This window comes from Ambystoma mexicanum, chromosome 5q, assembly GCF_040938575.1.
Source record: "Ambystoma mexicanum isolate Mex_15411 chromosome 5q, UKY_AmexF1_1, whole genome shotgun sequence".
Lineage (NCBI taxonomy): Eukaryota > Metazoa > Chordata > Amphibia > Caudata > Ambystomatidae > Ambystoma > Ambystoma mexicanum.
Window position 1 is genome coordinate 1182195211 of NC_090933.1, and position 25419 is coordinate 1182220629.

The 25419-nt window shown below is 44.9% G+C and overlaps 1 protein-coding gene across 1 annotated transcript in view; it reads right to left on the reverse strand.

The window, feature by feature from the left end:
- The window catches only part of COL22A1 (collagen type XXII alpha 1 chain), a 1250061-nt gene that overhangs the window by 964875 nt on the left and 259767 nt on the right, over nucleotides 1-25419 (reverse strand). The window contains exon 3 of the mRNA XM_069621676.1: nucleotides 17257-17823. Coding sequence (XP_069477777.1) covers nucleotides 17257-17823 — 567 coding nt within the window. The remainder of the gene's footprint in view (nucleotides 1-17256; nucleotides 17824-25419) is intronic.

Genomic DNA, 25419 nt, shown 5'->3' on the forward strand with positions numbered 1-25419 from the left:
AATTGTATGGACTGGTGGTGATATTCTCCTGTTCTCATGGTAGGGGGGGTGGTTGGCTAACCAGGGAACATCAGTAGACAGCACAACATAGAAGTGGTACCCACGTTGGTCCCTGCGTATCTTCAGCACACTGTCCTCTGGCCGAGTGCGCAAGCGGTCAGATTCACTTGATATTTGTTCTGTATGAAATACATCCACTCTTTTGGTTTTCATTATGGGCTCACAACACAAAGGCTGGGCTCCTCCAGGTGAAATAGAGCTGCCCGTGGTGGCGGTGCTAGTGTTTTAGATGTCACGTAACAACGTGATGTCCTACCCAATCTGTGATTGGAGGGCTGTTTCTGGAACAATAGACTGTTCACAGGTGAAGGGTGGGCTTCTATTACCACTATGGTTTCTGTATATGCAGTGTAACAATCTGTCTATATTGGTAGCACTGCTTTTCAGCAGCAACACACATTCCTCTATGGATTCTGATGGAGGGTAATCTAGCTCTTGATCATAGGCTACCGCATTGTCATCATTGTTAACTTTGGCTTATCATTTAATGGGGGTGACAGAGATAGAAACCTAGAATGTTCTCCTTCTACTGCTCAAATCTACCTTGTGTTATCCTTCCCCGATCTCTAGTACACAAGATCTGTACCACTCCCTCTTACACCCGTGAGAGTGTGGGTGGAACGGAACGTGCAGCCTCCTCTGTCGGTCTCTGTCGATGTTCGCCATCATTGTTCAATACCTCTGCGTGCATATGTTCTGGTGCATGCACTCCAGAGCCACTTGTTATGGGGGCGTGGAACATAAGCTTGATGATACTTTTAATTAACCAAAGTGCCCACAGCAAATGTTTCTTCAGATCCGAAAGACAGCAAGCAGCACAAATCCCCGACTCTGGATTTTTAAGTTTTCCACACACGTCATTCACTCACTGAATGGTATGACCCACCTCCCTGAAACTCTGGTACATTTAACACATGCGTGAGTCTCAAACAAGCTGCACTCAGGGATTCTCTGCTTCTCCTGCTTCTCGTACCAACTGCTACCCGATGACATGTGTCTTGTTTGCTCACTTATAGAGATGGACACTGACTGGCGTATCACCCCATGAAACCTTGCTATTTTCACCCTAAAATATGATGTAAGCATGAGTTTTGAACAAGGTGCCGTCTGGGATTCTCTGCTCCTCTTCCCCCTCCCAAGAGTGAATCACAATCGGAACAGCATTTTGTTGTTCTTTTGCTTGCACTATGTGAGTCACTTAAAGCAGCAGAATGGATGGGTTCTGCTCTTACCTCTTAGAATCACTGTTACTATCTACAGATTCTACAGGTATCTCACACACAAACAAAAGTCCCATGGGCCTCATTCCGAGGTTGGAGGTCATCATGGCGCTATTATCACAATGACTACTTCCAATACCGGTACGGAGTCCGCCCTCGTTCAATGGGGACTTACCGGTCTATTCTGACCTTTGCGGGACCGGTAAGTCCCCATTGAAAAAGCCATTCCCATTTGAGCCACCATAGGGCTCAATGGGAAGGGGGAAGCGCTAATAACGGTACCACAAAATGCGGTACTGTTATTAGCTCTGAAGTCCCTTAACGGGTCCCATCCTTAACGCCTGGTGAAACCAGGCGTTAAGGAAGGGACCCGCTAAGGGAACTCGGAATAGAGCGCAAAGAGATTACCGGCACCGGTGTCCTTACCGGTGCCCGGTATCCCTTTGCGGCAAACTCGGAATGAGGCCCCATGTGTGTCTCTCAGGGTCACCGCACTTGTGTTGTTCGCCCACTTCAAATCCCTGAACCTGTAACAAAACCCAGAGTCTACCTCTCTGGCAGAGTACCCAGTCATGAAGCATGTCTTCACACCCTCCTTCCCTATGCAACTGCTCGCTCCACTCCTGTTTATTATCACCTCCCTAATTTTACAAAGCCTGCTAACAGCACCAACCCACAGTCTCTGAAAGACACCGAAGACTGAAAACAAACTCCAAACATCGAAGCTCTTGTATAGGGCATACAGCCATCTTTTTAAAGTTCGTCTGAAGTCCGAACTTGTAAAAATTACCAAATTTCGGGTGATTTCAGGTTCTGTCAATACTTTGTCAAGGCCTAGTAATAACAGCTCCGTGTGACAAGTCAGACATGACTGCAATCTCAAGAGCAAAATCGCAGCTCTGGCTAAGCACTAACAGATTGAATGTAACATTTGTCCCAGGAGGATAGCTCAGCGGCAACGTGCTCGCCTTGGAAGCAAAACAACACGAAGCAACACTGGTTCGATCCCCGGACACACACTTAGAAATCTCTGGGTATTTAAGTGTATTATAAATACGCAACTTCAAAACAAACAATTCCTGTAATGAGCCTCTATGCCCGCGGGCTGTATGAGCACTTTAAAAATGCAAAATAAATAAAATAAATGTGCATGCAGATGAAGGTTGAAACTCTCCCCAATAGCTCCTGGAACTCTGCTCAGTTCCAGGAGCTGGGAAGGAGACGCATTCAAGTCAACACTGTTGAATAATGTTTTGAAATAAGTGAATCAGATCACTTTCAAGCAAGGGGAATTTAAAGGAAAACATTTCACAGTATATGAGAGTGCCCGCCCGAGGGCCTCTCTGCCCGGGAAGCTGGCAGGATCCATTTAAATGGCAGAAAGAATGCGGGGTTCTTTGAAGATGGTGTTGCAACAGCTCTACTGCCACAAGCAGTAGATGAAGAGGTATATCTGCAGGCCTTGGCATCTCACTCACTCAGTGAGAGATGCTTGATAACATGTACTACTCTGAACTTCAGGGGAGGCTCCCGATATTTTCAATAAGCCAACCCCTGGATGCCGAAACCAATGTTTAAGTTCTTCTCAGGGCAATGTTAAAGAAGGAACAAAAGGAAAAGTTGTAGGTCAGGATTATGTTGCAATGGCAGATCAGAGTGCATGCACAGGTTCCAAAGTGAGTGCAAACCATTATGTGCATCGGATTTGTGTGCTATTGTGCAGCCATGTTTTACAATTATGGGATTGAAACCAAAAAAAGGGATGGGTGGAAGGTTGCAAATTAATCTGAACCACTACTCCTCACTGATCAGGCCCAACAAGGCCATCACATGTTTGCGGGTGCTTGTGGTCTCGTGCAGAAGGGATGTGATCAATCAGTTTGGGCTGGATTGCCCCTTTTGGGGTGGGACCAAGTCTGATTTGCATAGGGTCTTTCCCCTTTTGTGATGGCTTTGCAGGCGAAGAACGATGGTCTGGAGGGTTGCCCAGAGCAATACTAGAGGTTCAAATTCATTTGAAACCTTGCAGCCATCACCTCTTTTGTTTTGCTGTAGTCACCTTGAGTGGGACGTGTTTTCCCAGGCCTGGGTCCTTTATCTGCTCGCTCTAGAGACCCAAGCTACTCCTCACTGATGAGGCCCAACAAGGCCGAAACATGTTTGGGATGCTTGTGGTCTTGTGCAGAACAGATGTCACCAAACAGTTTGGGCTGGACTGCCACTTTTGGGGTGGGACCAATTCTGGTTTTCATATGGTCTTTCTCCTTTTGTAGTGGCTTGGCAGGGGAAGAAAGATTGTCTGGAAAGTTGTGCAGAGTAATGCCAGAGATTCAAATTAATTCAAAACCTTCTAGCCATCACCTCTCTTGTTTTGCTACAATTATGGAATACATGAGGTCTTGATCGTGGTGTGTATTCAATGCAGTTAAATAAATTATATGGCTGTAGCAGTGTGTGCTTGGGCACTGGGGTGACACCCCCAGACCGAATATGCAGATTGGGAACATCAATGTACCATTGCAGAGCAGGGTGTACAGGATTTATGAAAGCAGCAGGAAGAATCATAGAATGGAAGAATTATAGGGAATTAGCACCCGGGTTGGTGGGGAGACAACCAATCAGGTTGCTTATATCAGGGACTGAATCCCACGATCACAGCCCATATTCGAAGCACCCAGACAACTATTACCACACCATCTTACCTCCACCCTCCCATCTACTTTGGTCACCGTTTTGTCTCATCCCTGCCACACTAGACCACTCACCTTATTGTTTTGGCAGCAGCAGCCCCCGCCGCTGCACCAACCTCCCTCCTGGCTTTCCGGCCACCATGGAAATGGAAGAGGGACCATGCATGGAGCCTTGTCTTGAGACTCCATCGTGGCCATCTTAAATCTGTACTTTCTTTGAAGAAACAAGAAGCAAGGCGTCTCGTTCTTTCAAAAAAAATACATAGCTATCAGCACATGAGTGATTGTTAATGGGGAACTGAATCTGGTGCCATCCACCTTTGAACCATGACATCATTATTTCCTGGTCCCCTACCCATGCTATTAATATAGTAATTCTTCTTAATGACATGGTTCTTGATCATGCACTTAAGCAGGGATTCAAGTTGGTGCTGCAGATGCAATGCCTCTCTTCGCACTTGACTTTTCGATTTGGCTGACACAGTGAAAATGCATGTGCAATGAATAATGTTCGCTAGCAAGCTTATACACAGTGAAAATGCATGTGCAATGAATGGTGTTCGCTAGCAAGCTTATACACAGTGACAATGCATGTGCAATGAATGGTGTTCGCTAGCAAGCTTATACACAGTGACAATGCATGTGCAATGAATGGTGTTCGCTAGCAAGCTTATACACAGTGAAAATGCATGTGCAATGAATGGTGTTCGCTAGCAAGCTTATACACAGTGACAATGCATGTGCAATGAATGGTGTTCGCTAGCAAGCTTATACACAGTGACAATGCATGTGCAATGAATGGTGTTCGCTAGCAAGCTTATACACAGTGAAAATGCATGTGCAATGAATGGTGTTCGCTAGCAAGCTTATACACAGTGACAATGCATGTGCAATGAATGGTGTTCGCTAGCAAGCTTATACACAGTGACAATGCATGTGCAATGAATGGTGTTCGCTAGCAAGCTTATACACAGTGAAAATGCATGTGCAATGAATGGTGTTCGCTAGCAAGCTTATACACAGTGACAATGCATGTGCAATGAATGGTGTTCGCTAGCAAGCTTATACACAGTGACAATGCATGTGCAATGAATGGTGTTCGCTAGCAAGCTTATACACAGTGAAAATGCATGTGCAATGAATGGTGTTCGCTAGCAAGCTTATACACAGTGACAATGCATGTGCAATGAATGGTGTTCGCTAGCAAGCTTATACACAGTGACAAAGCATGTGCAATGAATGGTGTTCGCTAGCAAGCTTATACACAGTGACAATGCATGTGCAATGAATGGTGTTCGCTAGCAAGCTTATACACAGTAAAAATGCATGTGCAATGAATGGTGTTCGCTAGCAAGCTTATACACAGTGACAATGCATGTGCAATGAATGGTGTTCGCTAGCAAGCTTATACACAGTGACAATGCATGTGCAATGAATGATGTTCGCTAGCAAGCTTATACACAGTGACAATGCATGTGCAATGAATGGTGTTCGCTAGCAAGCTTATACACATGCATTGTCACTGTGTATAGGTTTGCTAGCGAACATCATTCATTGCATATGCATTTTGAGGCAGTTGAGAGCTTGTCTAATAATATAAGCATAGAGAGAGACCTGGGGACCGTATTAAAGAAATGTGTCCAGGCACTGTGACGAAATTCCATCTTCAAGGGTATAGAAGCCTTATGCTTTTTATTTTTTTTATTTTTAGCAAGTAAATGATGCGGGTAAATCAGGCTTGCTTTCATAAATACTCCATGTCGAAAAGCAGACTGTGCCATGTACCCAGCTGTGGCTGTTTATTGACAACCCTAACAGCTGCCCTGCAGTGACAGCAAGGCAGGTTTGGATGTGCATTCTTAAGCAGATGCTGGAATATAAAGTTACAACAGGCAAAGGTGGCTTTTTGATCGTCTGCACATGTAGTTCAAAATTCATATAATTGTGTAGCCCAGCAGCCTGGTGGCAGAGTCATCTCTACATATAAGGCATGTCTGGTTATGACACAACAGCTAGTGAGATGACACAATTATAAAGCCACAAGCATGTGAGTGTCATATTATTGTCAGCTTGGTCAGGTTTCCCAGTCAGGCAACATTATATCAGTTACGCAGGGCACTAAAAGCCCAACTTTTTAAATAGTTGTCCCGGGGGTCTAAACAATTGGATTCCTGTTTCAGTTTGATGTAGTTGCACTTTGGGTCGACCATTTTGCAAAGACGATCCACTTCTATTCATCTGCACCCAGTTGCGGTTCATTCCATCCGTTGAGTGTTAAAAATATTTCAAAATTCGCAATTCATATACAAATTTAACAATTTGTCACTTGCAAAAGCTGATTTTAATGTATGCCATTATATGAGTATACAGAATTATGTGTCATTTAAAGTATATAGGGAGCACCAAGATACAACTGAGAATCAGAATCATGGAACACATAAGTGTAATCAGAACTAAGGACATCAGACCAACATTAAAGTTTGAATCATTGTCAAAGTGGTGCAATAAGACATCTACAGCATTGTTTTGATCCCTAACTATAGAAAGCTTCAAGCGAGGGGAAAGCTCTTCTCCTTAACTGCTGAGGAGCGAGGCCTCTCTTATGCCTGTGCACTGGAACCAGGATCCTGCTCACTGGAGGTGAAAGAGCCCCTGCAGGTGCCAGGCAATGTGCTCTGAGTAAAAGTGAAAGAACAGAGGATTTACCATATCCTGGGTGACACTGAATTGAACCAGCTAGCAAATCAGAAGCCCAGATTCAGCCAATGACTCTGTTTAACCTTTCAAAAAACATGTGTGCTCTGATTCGACGCAACAGAAGCATTGACCCAATTCAAACGCTGACTATACCCGCTGGAAGCCATCAACTGGCTTATCCTGAATGGCAACTTAACAGAGCCAAAGCTTTTCCTTGACCCGACTCAACCACTGACTCAAGCTGTTGGGAGCCATGGTCTCACCCCATCTGGAGCACTCACTTGTTCCACAGAGAGCCCCATCTTGAAGCCACCCCACTGTTGACTCAGCACTTGAAAAATGAATGGACAACCTCAACACCAGCTTGACTGCAGACAAGCAGCAAGAAGACGGTCTTAACACTGTCAAGCCACCAAGATAAGCAATCAAGGTATTTGCAATTTTCCTCTCCCTCAGATCCACCATAACCACTTAAGTGTGGTAGTGGGCAGAGCCTACATTGGTTCCTTATGGGAATTCAGGACAAACATGCTCACCATCTGCTCTTTTATGAGCCCATTCATTGCTTTTTCAAGACACTTTTAAGTTCTTGTGGCATCAGCTGCTCACATCAATCGCCTGCACCCCATTCTTCACCTAGAGTGGTCCCTTTGTCCACACAGTCTTCATTGTTTATGCTTCCTTTACAGTGGTGGGTATTTAGTAGTGTTTTTAGTTAGTTGTGTGCATTGTACATTTGATTATAGTTCTTGTTTTTATAGAACCGTGGTTGGAAATTCTTTATTTTGGTAGCACCATTTGTGTGGCATCTTTCCTAGCTCACGCCCCTCTTATAAAATATAGCTTGCCCTCTGCCCACATTACCTGGTGAGACTGCATGAATGTCCGGCTGTACCTGTTTTACCTTTATGTTTGGGAACACTGCTGGTCATTAGCAGTGTTTTAGACACTACTCGTCCCTGTACTCCTACAGTGCGGTTGTCATTTTGTCACATCCAGTGTGGTACATTTTTGAAGTGATACAATGTTGCAGGAACAAACTACACTTCCAGGGTGCAAACCTTCTGCAATACATGGCATGCTGCCTTTTATGTACGTATAGGCTGTCATAGGCAACCATCAAAGCAGTCACTGGCAGTCTGCACACTTTGCAGTACTTGATTAATAACAATCTTCCATAAGAACTTTGCGGGCCTTTGAAAAGGCCATAGGAGTCCGGTTGGAAGGAATTCTAAATCAAGGCTTCAGATCATCATGGAAATGTGGCTTGTCTGCATGAAGAGTTAAACATGTTGCCACATACTACATTCCCCTAGGATTCCTATTTTTTGAGTTTCAGAGTTTCGCAATTTCTCCGCTCTGGAATCCTCTGCCCTGGTCCCTCTTCATTGCACTCAGATACAAACCACTGTCCATCTTCCTACAACTCCACTGAACCACCTTGATCACAATGACCATGTTGCATTTGCGCCTTTTGCAAAACATCCTGCCAAGCGGTTTCACCACTCACTGCTGTGGCTTATTTCCAGCTTCCCTGATCTGAGCACTCGCTTTATTCTTCAATGCAAAACAATATACTGCTAACTTTACAACATGTGTTCTGCATGGTGCAGAGTTCAGAATTTGCCTGTGTTGGCAGACTAGGGTTACACCGCTCATCATTGCAATGCTGATCACTCGATATACAGAGCAATACTGAGCAGTGCGCCACTCTGTTGGCCCCAAAAACTGAACACACTGGGGGTAGGAGGGCGACAATACAACACAGGAAGACACAGAAAAGTGCAAAAAGAAAAAAATAACAGAATGAGTGCTTTCTTAAGCTTAGGAAGCAGAATTTTGAAAAACATCACAGCATACATCAAGTTTAACCAATCTTTCATGAATCTTTCATGAATTAAATCTCTGAATCTCCAGAGTTCCCTAGAGCCCAGTCCACCCCTACTTGGCTGCTCTTCTGCCCACAGCACAGGACAGATCGGCGAGGCTGGGAGAATGGTCTTCCAGTAAAATGTTGTAGGCCTCCTTGCCCATGCTGCTTCCAAGGCAACACACACACGTTCATCCAAAAGGCGCCCATATAGCCAAGCACAACATCAAATCTTACCTCTAACCCATGTGGTGGCATTGGTAAATACCCAATATGAAATAGTAAGTGTGATGCAGTCATTACAATGCAAAGGATATTCTGGGAGTCCAGCAGTGTAAACATTGAATAACCATGATTCATAACTTCTTCTGCCTACTCATGCACCAACAGCAGGTTGTTGGATGTTCCTCAATGTCTAACTCGAGGATCCCATCTCCTCCCACCTCCTCCTCCTACACTTGCTTCTTGCCTATTCCAGTCCACTTTATCGATAGTCAGTTCATCTTCTCTCTCGGTGTGCGTTGCCCTGCTCAGCTCCAAGGCCCAATGTTTTGGCACTCCTCCAGAGCATCAGCACAAGAAGGTGTGGGATGAATATTTGCATATTTTCCCTGGCATCATGTATCATGTGTTTGCCTATGGTAACAAATGCGTGCCCCATTTGAACACCTTCCATTTCTTTTGCCCAGATACCCCTGGGTTAGGTGCACTATATAAGAAAATAAACTAAACTACACACAGACCAACTATGCCACAGCAATTTAAAAAAGGCCCCCCTGCAGGCATCAAACAACAGAAGCATGCACTGCTATAGCCAATTTACATAGGACTACCGTAGCCAATTCACCCTAGAACCATGTGCTCACAAATGCCTCATTGCTAGTGATGGTCCAACTACTGCGGCCCTTTGGATGTTTTCGTCTGCAGCTCCCATTACCCCTAGCCAGCATAGTCAAAAGATGAGGATCAGTATAATGATGCGTGTATTTATATAGCATTTTAAACCAAAGCTCTTTAAAGAGCACATATTTACATAAAATATCACCCAGCTGAAGTCGGTACTCATTTATTGACCTCTGAAGGATGAAAGGCTGAGTTGGCCTTGCCGGGATTCAAACCTGCGACCTTCAGATCACACTCAGATTGCAGCAGCTAACACTCAACCCACTGAGCTATCTTACCAGCATAACGGGAGTTGTGGGACAGAGCACCTGAGGGCAGCTGCTTTCCCACCACTGCTCTGTGCCATCGTCAAAGACCACCTAGAACAGGCCCATGCACATTAGTAATTCCGATCAGCACACTTCAACACATGGCAGCACCATGTGGTATACTACCCAAAACCATAACATAAGATACCGTAACATATGTACACTAACCTAACTAAAGCCCTCTCTTTTTCAGATCCAATAAACACCATAACATCCCATTATTCCCTCAAACTACCACTCTTATGCATTTGCCTTCCTCACATACAACTTCCTACTCAAACACTAGCAAATAAAAGCTCAGACGATAAGCGCTCTGCCCTGGCATCTACATTGTATAAAAGTAAAAGCTAATATGAGAGCGTTTCGGGGCATCGGGTGGGACGGGGGGGGGGGGGCTCCGACATCAACTTGTGTTTGGCTGGTGATGGTGGTGGGGAAGAAAGCGAAAGCGAACAGGGAGGATAGCTCAGGGGCAACGTGCTTCTCTTAATATTAATGCAATGATGAACAGCAAATGTTTGATACCTGGTCTGGCGCTTAAAGGCCGGACTCCGGCATAAAGCACATATATAAATAAAATAAATGATATATGTTTTTATCCTTATAAATAGATGCAGCATGATTTATGGTCCAGCGGCAGCCATTTTAACTGTGACTCACTGATGAAAATGCATTGAAAGTCAAGGATGTGTTTATCAGGGGTCCCAAAATCCAATCCCAAGAGCCCCAAACACACCAGATTTGGAGAACTGCCAAAGACTATGCAACTACCATAGCGCCCCTTTAGATTCTCTGTATCTAAATGTATTTTAATGGAGATAGTGAAAACCTGGAGAGGATTTTGCTCTGGCAGACCTGATTTAGAGGTTCCTGTCCCTTTCAACACGTATAAAACAACATACCAGGCGAAAGGCTGCCAGAAACCTGTCCCCCTATTCATGAGGATCAGAATAAAGACACTGCTTGGCGACGTCTAAATAATGGGTTTGCGGACCAATTCTCTAATACTTTACGTCAAATGATTCACACCTACGTACTCCACCTGCTTGTTTCTAAATTAAAGCACACATAAAAACCTATTTTGATCGTGTGAAGGTCGACAAAACACGATAGGCATCTAGAGAGTGACATATCTTTTCTGCCCTCTTAAAAGACAGCTACTCAAATAGGCCGGCTAACTATACCCAGGAATGCAAGCGCCATAATTTGGTAAAAATATCTGTCATTGGCGTAGTCTAACATGACAGCATGGGTTATTTCCAGAGCTGAAGTCATTTCCCATAGGATCAGCGCTTAGTTGTGTCAATTGCACTCTCTCGTCTCCTAACCTAATTTGACATTAACATCCCTTTTTCTTAAGATAAGCAATCGAAGAAGTGATGCTTAACAATGTGGTCAGTTCTCAAATGAATCATGCTGGGCTTGCAAATACTGCACAGGATAAGATACGCTTTAGCAGAGGAAGGGCTTTCAACTTGGTGAGTATGCCTGAACATTTCCTTGCTGCACATTAGGAAAGTATATGTCTGTTATAGTCTAGGCAGTTGTATAGTATTCACACGTATTACTGACTTCTTCCTATTTCTGTAATCCTCTCCATGGTTGGGGTACATGATGCATACACAACTCACTCAAAATAATAGGTTTTTATTTTTCCGCAAAAGCTGTTAAGCCATCCTTATCTGTAGTGATTTATTTTAAAAAAACATTACTTTTTTATATACCCTCTTTATTTGGGGAGTTCAATGTCACTTAACCTAACATACCAGCGTCCCCAAGAAAGGAAAAATAAGAAAAAAGTGACCAAGGGAATTTAAAGCATGATGACATTGGAAATTGGACGGAATGCCTACACAATCGCATGTGAGCTTTGTGTGGAGCCTGCAGCTCTCTCCTGATGTAGTTACACCTTCTGAACATGTCTTGGTTTAATTCTGAGAAGAGTGCCTATTTCTATCTTGTTACCTATTTATGCCAAATGCTGCCCATCTTCTAAATGATACCAACATGATGCCCGGCTTGTTATGTTAGTTTATATTATTGTGACAAATACCACGCGCCCCTGCAATGTTCATGGTCTCTGCTGGAACTGTAAAGGAAGGAGGGATGGGAGGGCTTAGTTAGTGGGATAGAGAGGGAAAGCGCTACAGAGCTTTAATGTGCGGTTTGAGCTTCAGTTCAGATAATAAACGTCACTGCGTGCTGGGCTTGTTTTCCGTTGATAAGGGTTAGGTGGTGCTTGTTGTATGCGTGTCTGCGGGATTTGTTTATAATTTTATTTATTGAGCATTTGTTTGGGACCTATAAAACAGAACGGTGATTCAAGTCCTCAAATTGATGATTTGTGTGTAATTGGTTTAGTTTACTGTAGTGTGTTGTGTTTAGTTGAGTGTTGCTGATTGTTTGCATTTTGGCAGTAATGGACACCATCTGCGGATACGCCGTCATGGCTCATGGGCGTGGTAACATGATGGCATTTGGGAACGTGTGAGGTGGCATCAGGTGTTCGCGGAACCTGTTTAGCTGCAGATGCTATGTGCCCATGGACTAATTAAAAGTGTGTCCTCTGAGACTGGACATGTGCGTACACAGCGCGATGCCTGCGGACACCCAATTTGGCAAACAGACCCCGAATAGTCGTGCAGTCCACTGACTATTAAAAAGAATGTATCACAGAATAATATAGAAGGTATTTATAGTATAACTTTTTTTAATTCATCAAAGTGTGGGGTATCAGAATGAGAAACAGAAGTGGAAGATTTTGGAATTCATATAAAGTCTTCATTGGGGAGGGAGGGATGTTTATATAATGAATGGTAATAATATTATTGTTTACGTTGCTCAACTTATAGAAACAGTACTTTTTGAGCAGCTTATAACTTTGGTGCCGTTTTGGCGAATAGTCACCAAATTTTGTAGTGACGCACCTGCTTATCGGATGTTTCAAAATGTGAGGTGCCTCATCAATTTTTAAACAGTGGACATATTTGATGGGCGGGTTGTGACATTTGTCCATGCACAGTGCAGTGAAGAAAAGAAGTCTGGAAAATATATTTGGGATTATTTTGTGGACAAAAGAGGGCCTGGAAAGTGTGGGGAGTGGAAACAAGTAGATAAAGAGCTCTTTTTCTAGGTGAACAAAAGTTATGTAAGTGCTGGCGTGTGTGCTGTGAATTTTTCTGTTCATGGACGTTATTGGGATTATGGGGGGATGGTTGTGGGTGAGTCTTGTTAATTGAAGGTGTAGTGTACATACTTGTTATATGATTGAATTCTAATGTGGTGGTTGTGGCCAGGTTCTTGGGGGCATGACCGTGCCCTGAATAATCTGGCCACTGACAACATCCAGATTAGCAATATGTGTATTGTTAGTACAGGTAATAAGGGGAGCATAAAGTATTTGTAATATGGTGAAAAAAACAACTGGATGGATTTACACCAAATTTACAACAGCACGCTTTTGGGAACAGGCTGCCGCTCCTGCCGCAAATTTGGTGAAAATCCATCCAGTGGTTTGGGCTGTAAACGTGAGCAAAAATCTTTTTCCTTTGAGTCTATTAGGGAAACCACACATTTTGGGACCCTCCGTATAACTGTGCCCCCTGGACGAAACCTCACCAATCTTCCCTGAATCATTCCGAAGGGGCCATATACTTTTTTTGCAAAATTCGGTATGAATTCGTCCATGGGGGGCAAACTTATAAGCCGCTCAAAAAGTGCTCTTCCTATGGGTTGTGCAACTTAACCATAACTACACGGCTTCTGCCGCAGGCCGTGTAATATAGAAAACGAAAATGTTAGAGTAAACTGCTCATGCGTGCCCTTGGCCAATAAAATTGTGTTAGTTTACAGTGTGATGCAGAGCTGGTGAATCTAGGCTCTACCCTAGACCTAATAAAAAGTACAAGAATATGAGATAAACCAGTGATCTGCACTCACCATGGGTTTAGAATTATCAAGATGACCTCCTACCAAGGATCAGACAATGGCACTCAGAATTGAGTATGCAAATAGATATATTGTAATACGATCCTCTGTCTTCTCAGATAGAATAGTACAACAATAATACACTACAAACAGTAAATCATAAAAGGATGAATTTAATGTTCATAGCCACAGCCCAGCTGACACATGTTTCGACCACTGGTCTTTTTCAAGGCTGGAAATTAGTATCAAGTCCGTCAGTTACTGTTGTTTGGAATGTTTCAATATCTATCGGCCTGTCATTCCTTTCAATGTGCATTAGTATTCAGACTGTTGTCATGTTTTCTTCCTTAAAAAGCCAGAAAGATTCTCATAGCGTGCTTAGTACTGTGGTAGCATAATAGATGGTTACTTCCCCAAGGTCGGTATTATAGTATATCAATTCATGGATGTCTTTGTAGGAATCGTCCTCGGCGTCACATGTATCTTTTCACCGTGGGGCGCTGAGTACTCTTTTCACTGCCATTTAGCACAGTGCAAAGAGTTCTTTTGCAGTGCAAAGTGACTTTGATCCGCAAAAATACACTTTGCACCGCTGTGTGAATCAGGGTATTTCTTGGCAGTGCAAAGTCACTTTGCTCAAGTGCAAAGTCACCTTACACTGCGCTAAATGTTCCATAAATTAGGCACTTAATGACAACCTAGGTACCTGCCAAAAATAAAACCACCCATTGCATCAAATAAGACACCAGATTTCAGAAATCCAGTGACATGACTAATCAAATAACATTTCCGACCAGTTTACCAAGTAAAGTTCAATTCTAAAAATTACCCGGAAATGTTTAGCTTCTCAGTAAGGCCATAAGAAATGGGGCACAGGAGAAAAGAGAAGAAGCCCACGCCTGCTGCCCTCTGCGAAGTTGCTTCTTCTTTACATACCTGAGGGAGTGAGGTGGTCAAAGAGCAGACATCTGCTTGTAAAAATAGACCACAACTTGCAGTTCCCGAGAAAAACAGCACCTTCACATTCCACACTTTCCCTTAATGAGTGAACTAGCTACCATGCAACACCAAGACATGGCCTCTACTTTCTACATGTGTTTATATGCATTTGAATATTGAGTTATGTCTATGTCTTGTCATACCATCATTCATCCTTTTTGCATGTGATCAAAGTGCTTGCAGTTGCCTGAAGCACAAGACAATGATACAGTTTGCACAGAATCATTCAATGGGGTCAAGTGAGAAAGTCAGGAAAGGAACTCGGGTATCTAGGATCCAGAATGAACAGTCGAGACCCAAGACTGTTCTTCAGCTGGTATGATAGCTCAGCGGGTTGAGTGCTCGCTGCTGTGATCTGTGTGTGATTGCCAGGTTGCAGGTTCGAATCCCGACAAGTCCAACTCAGCCTTTCATTCTTTCAAAGTCCATAAATGAGTACCAACTTCAGTTGGGAGATATTGTGTGAAAATATGTTCTGTGTAAAGCACTTTGGTGAAAGCTCTATGTAAAATACACTTCATTGTCGTTACCATGTTCAGCAAGGAGCAGAGAAATGCTTGGTATACGTGGCGTAAGAGAAGGGCAGGGTTCGAAATTGCAAGGAGCTAGGGGCTGTTTATCTCCTGTTTATAGCCCAGGAGAGACTGGTTTGCTTGACACTACCAGCCATACTTGGCTCCTTGCAGTCAAGTAGTGCCAAACACACAGCTTTATGATATCAATTGTGTAGTTTAGGGGATATTTACAGGAGAATAAAGGACACGCCTAAGGGACATTTAAAGCATATTCTATAATAGGCAAATGGACAAGTTAAAGTTTGGATCTTGCACTCATGTTACATTTGCTGCGTGCTACATGTTGACTCCTGGTTCCACAGAGGTAGCACCTGCCTAACGGATGATGCTTGATACCCAGGAACTGCTTTTTGCTCCTGGTCAACAAATCCCAATTTCGACCTCAAATGCTGCCTTCCCTGCATTGGTAAGGACCATTGCCACAGCAGCATGGTGTGTAAATGAGCAATGGGGAAGTAGTCAATTCTCTCTATATTCTGCACCTTAATAAATAAAGTCAAACGGGGTGGGCCGTCCACCCAATGTGACTTGTGGTCTTTTAAAGGCCTGGGTGATGGCTTCATTAGAGAAGTTCAAAAGATGATGGCTCCACACAAACAGCAACTTGCAACTATTCTGCATCCGTGCCCTGTTAATGTCTACATGTGATTCTTTAAACAGACAGAAGGCTATTAAGGAGGGGGTTTTAGGCACATCAGACATAGATGTCCAACGTCACCAGAAAGCTCCTGACAGGCGACCACCACTGTCCCACACACAGAGTCCTACACTGGCTCCACAGTCATGCATAAGGCTGTCTGCAGTGCTCTCCCCTGCATATTTCCATGAGTGCACGGCACAGCCTCTCTGTCGGATCATGGCCAACTTTTAAATGGCTCACGTTGATCTCCCATTAACGCACACATGTGTCACGCCAGATCAATTCCTCAAACCACTGTTCACAATTCAGTCTTGCAATTTATCTTATGGAATATTTCACAGTCGATTCATCTTTTAGAAAATGAACAATTGCAATCGGGTCCCACGTTTGAATAGTTCCTGACATCATATTAAAACACACATGTTTTAAGTACAGTCCAGACTTTCTTTTTTTCAATCCACACATATCACAGGTACAGCACAGGGGCCGCGGTTGTGCACTCTTCATTGAGTTTAAGCGCCCACGCTAACTTATTGGGCCTCATTAAAGGTTTGGCGGTAGCCTTTCCGGTAAAACCAGCCTGCCGCAAACTTGCACATTTTTCTGGCCCCTGGCAATGGGGTAATACAAGGCCATTACAACCCTGGGGGACCCTGTATTTCCACATTTCTAGGGGCAGGACACTTTTACTCCTCATTCCCATTTGAGCCCAATAGGGCTCAAATGGAAATGGGGAGGATTCAGAATAGTACCGGTGCATCCGACATGCTCTGCTTGCGGGTGACGGCACTCCCGCCAGGTCCGACCTCGTGGGTGAAAAGGCACCCCCGAGCAGAACTCATAGTGTGCCAGTCCAGTAACTACGGTACCGGTAAGCTTGCCGGTACCATAGTTACCGGACCGGCAAACTTGTAATGAGGCCCAATGTTCTGAATCGTTAGTGCTGAATGGAGACACCTGTAATCAAGCATTCCTCTTCAATGAGACCAATCCACACCAACATATCCTGCCACAACGCGTCGTACATCAACAATCAAAGTAGCGTGAAACGACACCGACCAACAACTTTTTGCTACATCCTGAAGTAAACATCTACCAAGAGGTGGTTTTGTGGACGGAATCAAACATTGGACACAACATGTTATGACTGAAATTGACATTTGCACTAAAGGTAAACTATCCATAGGAAATCTGCAAGGCGACCACACAGCAAAGTTTAGCAACATGAATGAAATTGACAGACACGTGATTCATGGAATGTACTGAACTCCAGACAGAAGTCTAGCATTCTTCCACAATGCACCTGCCACCTTGAAACCAACACATAGAATAAACATCTTTAATAAAGAAGGAATGAGTTCACCTACTTTCACAGAGCCTTCTTCTGAGCTTCCCTCGGATTTTATCAATGGCGTTGTAGTCGGAAACGTGGAACACGTGTGCAGAGTTGGGGTCTGACGCGATCTCATCCAGCTCCTCCTTCAGCGCTTCCCCTACGCCAACGGCAAAGATCCTTATGCCGGCTTTATGTGCTGCAGTAGCAGCCTCCAAGACAATGTCCTGGCTTCTTCCATCGGTCAGGAGGATAGCCACCTTTTTAATCGCCCGTTCATCTGGCCTTCCTCCCGCCTCTTCGGAGAAACTGTAGGTCGTGATGTATCGGAGGGCATCCCCCGTGTTTGTATTGCCGCCATAATATTTAATGTTTCGTGCAGCTTCTTTGACGTCGTCGAGTGTCTGATACCTTCCCAGGTCAAACTCGGTGGTGGGCTTGCCGCTGTACCTCACAACGCCTACACGGGTCTTTTCCGGTCCAATATCAAAGGTTTCCACCAAGTTCGATACCCACTGTCGCACCTTCTCAAAGTCCTCTTTGCCAACACTCGAACTGGTGTCCAGGATGAAGATCAGGTCGTAATGCACATTCTTGCAACCTGTGAAGGCAATGGAAGAGACTGTTGAGAAAAGGTGGAAGAGAAAAGTTGCATATCCGATTTCCCGGGACATTTCCGTTCGGCATTCAGAGTAAAAGACAGCTCTGCCTTTATGGAAGGAGAAGTGTGTCAGTGTCTGGGGTTTGCCAAGATCTGCTTCGAAGTCGCATTCCCAACATGCCTACACAAGAGCCAGTCTCTCTCGTTAAATGGTACTGCAATTTACAGTTTCCCACCCCCTTGTCAATTATGTGAGCTGAAACCTGTGATCTGCCTTCTTTTTCCGGAGCTGCCAAAGGATAAGGGGAAGGAAGGGAGGAGAGGAGGGAAGAAAGCTACTGGTAAGAGTGAATTGCAGTTGCAAAGTTGACCATTTGAAAAGTGGAGGGTAAAGGCCAAGGTGTGCCAAGGTGACCCAAGTGATAGTGTTTGAGTGTGATGTGCAAGTTTAAGTTAGTGATATGAAATTCACATAGAAGCTAGTTTATGGGAGAGGAACTGCTCGGCTTTAGAACCGCAAGCGAAGAATGAGGGTCATAAAGATGTGCCAACATGTGCCAACATGTGCCAACATGTGCCCTGGGGCCCTGCTGCAGACATAGGCACGTGTGGTGGGCTGTGCACGTGTGAGGGCGTGCATGTTTCAATGTATGTTTTTTTTCAATAAATCTCTTTAAAGTGCACAATTTGCATCACATTTTATTTTTTTAAAGTGCCCCCTGGGTACTATTCAAACGGTCTTTCACAAAATAAATGAATTGCCATTTTCAACGGTGGACCACTTTTTTCATTGGTGCCCGAGACAATGTTATGCCCCAGTCCTACCCTCCCTCCAACCTATAATACTTCCAGAGCTGCTTTGGAATCTCAATGCATACATGAACCCAGCACATGCATGTCTGTGTTACAGCTCTCCAGAAGATACTGGCATAAGTGGACTAATGTGCGTCTGCTAGCTCTTTCTCCACTTTTCCTCTCTCTTCACCCTAGCTCGTGCCCTCCTTCGCCGCAGACGAAGGTCTCATTTGCCCATGTTCAAGGATAAGCTAATTGAAACGTCTATGGTGGTGATTCGGCACAGTACCCAAGCATAGTGCCATAGCATAACACAAATAGGGATGTACGAATCTGTGTAATACAGAGGCCACTGGGAAAGAGAGCCAGGAAAACAGAATCCAGGGCAGAGAAATGATAATGAAAGGTGATTCTGGAATTGTGAGGCACAACATAAATCCTGTTTCACCATCTGAACACCAACAAACCATCTGAACACCAACATGGCAGTAGGAAGTAGACATTTCTTTTGCGAAAGCGCCCTAAATCTTGCACCTCCAGAAGGCTGGACTAGAAGGGGATGTCAGTGTTCCACAGTCTGTCTCATCCTCCATTTACACACCGAGATGCTGCAGGGCACACTGTGACATGCATGCACGACTCGTGGTAGAGCAAGAGAAGTGCACAACCTCCAAATGACAGTCTGGTGTGGGATGAGCACCAGACTACCTGTCATTCAATGACGATGAGCATCTGAGAGGGTGGGTCTAACACTGACTTCTTGGCCTCGACGCGACCAGTGGCCAATACGCAACTACACTCAAGACGATGGAGACTCGAGACCAACTCCTGTACATACCGTACTTTATATTCTCACTCCATCTTTAACCCCTTAACTGCCAGTCTATTGTGCCAGTCTATGCAAAAAGGACGAGCATACTCTAAAAAGGATGATGCACGTGTGTCTGTCCAAGATTCTGTCCACTTCTCCAAACATATTGAAACACTTGTGTACGAGCGCAATATAAATAAAATATCATATCATATACTCCACCTTTCTGAGCAACACATGACTGGATGCTTCTCTTGTATGCATACATTCACAATAGTATCGGGCCGGATTTGCAAAAGTGTCTTACAATGGTGCAATCCCATTGAAAATTAGGCCTATTCCCATTAGGCATCAAGTACATCCCCACCCAATCCACAATATAATGAGTTACACTTGTATGCACCATTCTTGTTATACGCTGCGTGAGTGCTTTACATCACTCAGCTTTCTAAAAATCGCGTCACGCCCTTCTTCCATGCTTGCCACCCACACCCTGATTATTATTCCATTTGGTAATAAATAAAACCATAGAGCATTTCTGCTAATATAAAGCCAGACCGGGTTAGCGGCTACTCCACGGAGAGACACTGCGTCAAACCGAAAACATGCTAAATGCAGAATGCAAGGAATACAATGCTTGGACTAAGAACTATGTGCAGAATGAGGGGTGGGGGCACAATGGGGTCACCACCCAGTCTCCATGAATCTTGAAGTGCTGGTGCACACCGACACCTAGAAATGCAATGGGAACCAGACAACGCATGGGTGGTGGGCTACAGAATGCCCTCCACGCACATGGGTGCAGAATGAGCATTTCAAAGGAAAGGCCTTAACAAGACTATGAGCCTCCTTAGGCGTTTGCTGGTATACCACCGGTAATTCCATCGGGATACCGGCAAACTGACTTACCGTTTCCACTGCCTGATAGCCTGGAATTTTCGGGATATTACAGGTGGCGGAAAGGGAAGTAAGTCTGATCGGACTCCATGGAGGGGATTTCCGGTAATTCCAGTGCCGGTAATACCAGTATTTTCTTTTTCTGATGGGGGCCTGATTTACCTCCAGCTCTTGACTGGCAATTCAATAACCCCCTCCGTCAAACATGTAGTTTTGCGATTTGGTAAAAGTGCCAGTCAAAGAATTACCGGCACTTTTACTTGCACTGTTCCCGTACCACACAACTGGTAATGAGGCCCTATCGCTTGCAATGCATGACGTAGAATAGGTGTTTCTACTTTGACATTGAAGGGTAGGCAAGGAGTCTGAAAAGCCCCTGAAAAGGCCCCCCTGCAATTTCCACGCACCTGTCCGATATTGGTGCACTCTAGAAACAGGTGAAAGGGATGCAGAGGAAGCACATGATAGAGTACATACGTTGGAGAATATGGGATGTACTATGAAATACATTTACCACTCCTAATCTCACAATGTGGATAAGGGTTATAACTCCATGAGAAAAAGGATTTGTGCATGCAGTTTTAGTCTTGTGAATTCATCGTCATACAAAGTGCATGCTTTTTCCACGTCTTTGGTCACTTCAAGTCACACAAACAACTTTGTGAAATGGGCTCTGTTCTTTTCCCACTAAATAACGGAGCCATTTCATTATGGTTGGGATGTGTGACACTATTTCTGTTCTTTGCTCTTTGTAAAGGGGCAAGAGCTATTAGTTTTCACTTGCAATGCGATCAATTTCAATTTCAAGGATTTTTGAGATTTTTCAAATAGAGGACTCGATTAGGAAGAGGCCGAGAACATGGATGCAGAGGATCTGCACTGTATTACGGTGGTGGTTTAGGCTAGTTGCTTGTGCGCTACGTGAACTGGATTAAGATGGTGGCTTGCGCTACCTCCATGCGTGCCACATGATCTGGGTTACGGTGGTGGCTTGGGCTAGCTCCTAGTGCGCCACGTGAACTGGATTACAGTGGTGGCTTGGGCTAGCTCCTAGTGCACCACGTCAACTGGATTACAGTGGTGGCTTGGGCTAGCTCCTGGTGCACCTTGTGAACTGGATTTAGGTGGTGACTTGGGCTAGCTCCTTGCACATCATGTGAAATGCATTACGGTGGTGGCTTGGGCTAGCTCCTTCCATGCCACGTTAACTGGATTAAGGTGGTGGCTTGGGATAGCCCCTTGCACCCCACGTGAACTGGATTAAGGAGGCGGCTTGGGCTAGCTCCTTGTACGCCACATGAACTGGATTACGGTGGTGGCTTGGGCTAGCTTCTGGTGCTCAACGTAACTGGATTATGGTGGTGGCTTGGGCTAGCTCCTAGTACTCCACATGAACTGGAGTAAGGTGGCAGCTTGGGCTAGCTCCTTGCGTGCCACGTGAATTGTATGATGATGGCAGCTTGGGCTAGCTCCTTGCATGCCACATGAACTGGATTATGGTAGTGGCTTGGGCTAGCTCCTGGCACGCCATATGAACTGGATTAGATGGTGGCTTGGGCTAGCTGCTGGCCACCACGTGAATTGGGTTATGGTGGTATCTTGGGTTAGCTCCTTGCATGCCACATGAACTGGCTTATGGTGGTGGTTTGGGATAGCTCCTGGCATGCCACGTGAAATGAATTAGGTGGTGGCTTGGGCTAGCTCCTAGTGCACCGCGTGAACTGGATTATGGTGGTGGCTTGGGCTAGCTCCTTGCACGTCATGTGAAATGCATTATGGTGGTGACTTTGGCTAGCTCCTAGCGCACCACGTGAATTGGATTACGGTGGCAGCCTGGGCTAGCTCCTTGTGTGCCACGGGAACTGGATTACAGTAGTGACTTGGGCTAGCTCCTGGCACGCCACGTGAACTGGATTGCGGTGGTGGCTTGGGCTAGCTCCTGGCACTCCACGTGAACTGGATTATGGTGGTGGCTTGGGCTAGCTCCTAGCGCACCACATGAACTGGAGTAAGGTGGCAACTTGGGCTAGCTCCTTGCGTGCCACGTGAATTGGATTACGGTAGCAGCATGGGCTAGCTTCTTGATTGCCACGTGAACTGGATTATGGTGGTGTCTTGGGCTAGCTCTTAGTGCACCACGTGAACTGGAGTAAGGTCGCAGCTTGGGCTAGCTCCTCATTCACCACGTGAATTGGGTTATGGTGGCATCTTCGGTTAACTCCTTCCATACCACGTGAACTAGATTATGGTGGTGGATTGGGTTAGCTCCTTGCACGTCATGTGAAATGCATTATGGTGGTGGCTTGGGCTAGCTCCTTCCATGCCACGCGAACTGGATTAAGGTGGCGGTTTGAGCTAGCTCCTTGCACCCCACATAGCCACTTGAGCTAGCTCCTTGAGTGCCGTGGGAACTGGATTAATGTAGTGACATGTGCTAGCTCCTAGCATGCCACCTTAACCAGATTATGGTGGTGGATTGGGCTAGCTCCTGGCACTCCATGTGAACTGGATTATGGTGGTGGCTTGGGCTAGCTCCTAGCGCACCACATGAACTGGAGTAAGGTGGCAGCTTGGGCTAGCTCCTTGCACTCCATGTGAATTGGATTAAGGTGGCAGCTGGGGCTAGCTCGTTGTGTTCTACTTGAACTGGATTGCGGTGGTGGCTTGGGCTAGCTCCTGGAGCACCAAGTGAACTGGAGTAGTGTGGCAGTTTAGGCTAGTTCCTTGCACGCCACATGAATTGGATTATGGTGGCAGCTTGGGCTAGCTCCCCAACCCATTTTTGTTAGTTCGGGCTCCCTCGCTATGCTCAGTCACAATCACATACTTTTGGAACTTATTTACACCCTCCAAAATAAAACTCACCAGCCACCACTGCTGGCTGATATATTTGTGGACCCGGCACCTCCCCCTTCTCTCTATGTTATGTTAAAGATTTAAGCTCTGATTGAAAAGAATATTTACTTCTTTCACTTGCAGTAGTGCATGCCCCTGCAGCGGCATAATCATCATGGACATTCCACACACGCGGTGGTTCGGAACCGCCCGGGTGTGGCATGCCCTGTGCTATGTTGAGGAGCTTTGGCGGATGCCCCAAGCTTGGCTCGCAAGGGAGCTGCCAAATTTTGGGCTATGCCATTGGGCACCACTCTGTCCGAGAAAGGGGTAGTGTGCAGTGTGCACCTTGAAGTCTGCCAGTGGGTTCCCGGATGAGAAGCAACTCGTAGGTGTTTTTAATTTTAAATACCTGTGTGGTGCTATGAATTTTATGTGTGTAGCAAGGATATTACATTAAAAGGTGTTTTTAAAATTTATTTTTTAAGTGCTCTGGCACCCTGTATTACGCTTAGATAATAAAAACTATGGAGGGCTCTTGGGTATATTGAAAGAAACTTTCCGAGGTATTATACGGCAACAAAAATAACATTACCAGGTGCACTGCCCCTCTGTGCAGACAGACCAGTCTAATAGGTTTCTTCTATCAAAGTGGTAGCTGAATTATGCATACATTTATAACCAGGGAATGTTGTTGATACTAAATCCTGGTCAATGATTTAATTTAATTTTCAGGCCTTGCTCGTGTAGCATTTTTCTCCTGGTTAAACAGCAGCACCCGCCTCCCCAGGTCCGTGCTTTTTTTGGCTTCTTTAACACAGCAACGCCACAGATAACGCATATGTTGGTGTCCATTAATCTATAGATGTTTCATACAATAGCTGTTACCTGCGTTACAGATTTCGGTTACCCTGTTAGAAATACTGCATTATGTATGTTTTACATATAGGCCCCATGTCGAAATTGAAAAATGGCATCCCCCAAATCTGTAAATGTGGACAAATCATGTGTCCCGCTGTGCCTCGGTTCTTATATCTGGCTGAAATGAGAGGAATTGGAAACACCGGTGCTACAATCTGAAGGTCATTTGCCATCACTTCCTGGGATGTCACTTGGGAGTGGGGTCAAATTACATCCCTTCCTGTGATGTCATCAGCGGGTCCAGGGTCGTGTGATGTCACTTCTGCTACCCATGGCAATTTGGTGAAATTACGTCAGTGGCACCTTGCTCGCCACGTGAACTGGATTACGCTGGTGGCGTGGGCTAGCTCCTAGCACTCCACGTGAAATGAACTATTGCTTGAATCTTAGATCTGACGAGCGAGCATTCTCTCAATTGCAATAGTAAATTGAAACTGCATAAGAAACACTGGAGCTTGGTAAACAAGCCTGTTCCTAAATCAGATTTACACAAACCTCTTGCAAAGTATTCACGCAAAGAAATCTATGGTGCTTGAGAAATACAATGGGGAGCATGCATCTTTTAGGAGCAGCTGGAGGGGAATGAACAGGACAGATGTGTCCAACCAAATCCAAACAGGGGCAGAGTTTGGATTCAAACGCACCTTTCACACGCCTCTGAAAATGCAAATTATACTCATGCACGTGAAATAGGGGTGCACAATGGCTCTGCACCAGCAGTATTACGCTAGTCTACAGAGGGACCCTGAGAGGGCAGGTTTTTATCTTTTCTCAGAAATTGATCAGGTTTTAGGTTGGATTCCTTTCTCGGGAACAATGTTTTTTTTTGTTAACATTTGCATAGGCTACTTTTGTGTATTGCTTTGAGCTCAGAATAATTGCCTTCACTAATACTAAATGATAGCAAGTTCTTATGGGATGACAGAAATATTAAAAACCATTCTGCTGTTGCTTGATAGAAAGGTAAGGGGACTGTTCTCTGAGTATTTATTGTGTGGGTTGTATGTTCACACCCACTGTGTTGTGTACCTTGTTTTACTAAACCGCCTGTTTAGGTTGCAGTGTTTTAGTCAACTGGTTCTCCCGGAAGATCTACAGAAAATCAGCTACTAGGGACAGGGGATGCCTCTCATGTGGTGTAAACTGAAGCCACTGCAGCAGACGAGCACACTGTCTGTGTGTAGGGACAGTGGAAGGACCTTCCAGAAAGTTCTTCAAGGGCCTGATCTGGCCTGCTGGCCTTATGCTTGACTCCTCTTGGTCTAAGGCATAATTAGGGGCCACTAGTAGCATTGACACTCAGCCCAGCATGGAAACCATGTGCACAGTACCTTAAA